General features: G+C 38.6%; 1 protein-coding gene across 28 annotated transcripts in view; it reads left to right on the forward strand.

Annotated features, from left to right (window-relative positions):
* Positions 1-2,500, forward strand: part of LOC110526076 (far upstream element-binding protein 3) — a 79,273-nt gene that overhangs the window by 62,777 nt on the left and 13,996 nt on the right. For 11 of the 28 annotated variants that reach the window (XM_036980327.2, XM_090238076.1, XM_090238077.1 and 8 more), the window contains one exon: positions 1,605-1,640. The exons of 11 other annotated variants lie outside the window; for them this stretch is intronic. In XM_036980327.2, the coding sequence (XP_036836222.1) occupies positions 1,605-1,640 (36 nt within the window). The remainder of the gene's footprint in view (positions 1-1,604; positions 1,641-2,500) is intronic. 6 more of the 28 variants (XM_090238078.1, XM_090238079.1, XM_090238085.1 and 3 more) reach the window with 1 other exon arrangement.

The following is a 2,500-nucleotide window of genomic DNA, read 5'->3' on the forward strand; positions in this document are numbered from 1 at the left end:
TTAATCACCCTGTCATCTCAGATTTTGAAATTATGCTTTACAGACAAAGCAAGACAAGCGTTTGTAAGTTTATCGATAGCCAGCTAGCAGCAGGAAGCTTGGTCACGAAAATCAGAAAAGCAATCAAATTAAACGTTTACCTTTTAATGATCTTCGGATGTTTTCACTGACGAGACTCCCAGTTAGACAGCAAATGTTCCTTTTGTTCCATAAAGATTATTTTTATACCCAAAATACCTCCTTTTGTTGGTCACTATGTGTTGCGAAATCCACCGGAAATAGCGGTCACAACAACGGCGGGGAAAAAAATCCAAATTATATCCATAATATCGACAGAAACATGGCAAACGTTTTTTATAATCAATCCTCAATGTGTTTTTCAAATATCTATTCGATAATATATCAACCGGGACAATTGGCTTTTCAGTAGCAGCGAGAGGAAAAATGACTACCTCTGTCTTTTACGCAATAATCACTCTGAGAGCCCTCAGCTGGCCACTTACGCAATGTAGTCGTTAACGATTTTAGATTTGCATGAATTCCCTTGGGTTTAAATGATAACCTTAGGAATACAGGGGTAGCTTTTAAAAATAGACTTGTTATTTGGCCAATTAAGCTACAAGACCGACTTTAAAACATTCAGGCTATCCCAACTTAACATTCTTTAAAATCTTTAACTGCACATTTGCATGAAATAACTCAACAACAGTAACCATTGAGACAACAAATCAACTTTCACATGTTTGGGCTATCCTAACTTCTGATTATTAAAACTTCTATTAGCAATAACTATATATATTTGCATAAATAAGCGTAAATTAACTCACTAACAGTAACTCTTGAACCGTTCAAGCTAGCGACACCAAATCATATATTCAGACTATCCTAACTTTGATCAACTTTCACTATATTAAAAACAAAAAACTACAATTTAAATGAGAATAGGCATTAGTGTGAAGCCTAAAAGAGAAAGGAAATTCACATGAGCACCACAGTGCCAATTCCACCCATGCTCTACCAAGTTTTTCCCAGCACACAGCTTTGAGCTACTACAGTAACTATGTTTGTATTCTACTTCAAACTATGTGTAGGCAGGTTGCGTAGGATTTAAACCTTCTCTAACAGCTTAATTCATACTCTTAGAGGAGGTGCTTCCACAATAATGTGATTTGTACCACATGCAAGGTAAATGATTCACACACCACAGTAACACATTATCCCATTACTCTACCTTTTCATGCTTCTTTTTTTATATATATATTGAAATAAAAGATTCCAGAAATGTTCCATACTCACAAAAAGCTTATTTCTCTAAAATGTTGTGCACAAATTAGTTTACATCCATGTTAGTGATTTTTTTTGTGTGTCGGGGACAGCCCTAATTCAGAGACATCAGTATCAAGCCCGTCTGTCAATTTGGACTTCATCACATCATCTTGCAAGTCTTTGTGTGCTGGCTCCATACATGTTTTTGTGAACACATACACAATTACGGTTCTATTACCAATAGCAGTTAGGGATAGGTGATATCTGACACAAACATATACTATGTTGAAGTTTGAACAGGTCAGACTAAACATACCAAATTATTTTCTCCCCATCAGCGACCATTGGAGAGCAGGCAAGAGGTGAGGCTGGAGGTGAGGTCTTTTCCAGAGCCCCATTGATGGGCATAGCAGCGTAGATCAGCTCCTGGCCCCTCATCAAAAATACTGGTCGGTCACACACACACACACACACACACGCACGCACTGATGAGGGCCCCCTTGCTGGTCTTCTCTATGCTGCATGTTCGGCTACAAGCTGGACATCTCTCAAACAGCTGCAGCAGGCAATCTTATGAGGTGGTGTTGACTGGGAGGGCCTGTGACGGTGATATAATAGACAGCAAAGTTGTATTTTGTTCTAAAGAAGGACAAAGCTTTTTGCTAATGTACTTCACAACCAAAATGGCTCTACTAGTTGTATCTGCTTGCCTGTGAAATTAGCCTACTTGTTTATAAAGCTGTGTTTTTTAATACAACTTTTCAGATATACTGTACATAACCACATACACGACCAGCAGTCTATGGTCTAGTTACCTGTATACTCACCACCATTGCACTACGAACTCCAACCACGTATTCTGCATGATAGGGTCCTTCGGCAGGGCATGCAAACCATAGTTGGTCAGTACGTATAGATAGGGCTTTTGTCTCAAACGGCCATGATAGTTTGAATACGTTGGGGGCGATGAAACAACAGGGGAAGCTGAGCGGAGCTAATATTTATGTAAACTCTACACAGTTGTGTTCTGTGAGTGTCACGAAGTAGGCTGATACCCCATTTCTTGGGTGCACAAATCCATAAGTTAGGCTGTACTTTAAGTATTTTACATCCACAGTGCGATTTCAACTGATTTTTGTATTTTGTTGAATTTATATAACATACCAACCTGGTTCAGCATTATCTAGTCCAAATATGGCATGATTCCACTATTTGTATCAGTTTGAATCATTTT

This window comes from Oncorhynchus mykiss, chromosome 6, assembly GCF_057628025.1.
Source record: "Oncorhynchus mykiss isolate SJ-2025 chromosome 6, ASM5762802v1, whole genome shotgun sequence".
Lineage (NCBI taxonomy): Eukaryota > Metazoa > Chordata > Actinopteri > Salmoniformes > Salmonidae > Oncorhynchus > Oncorhynchus mykiss.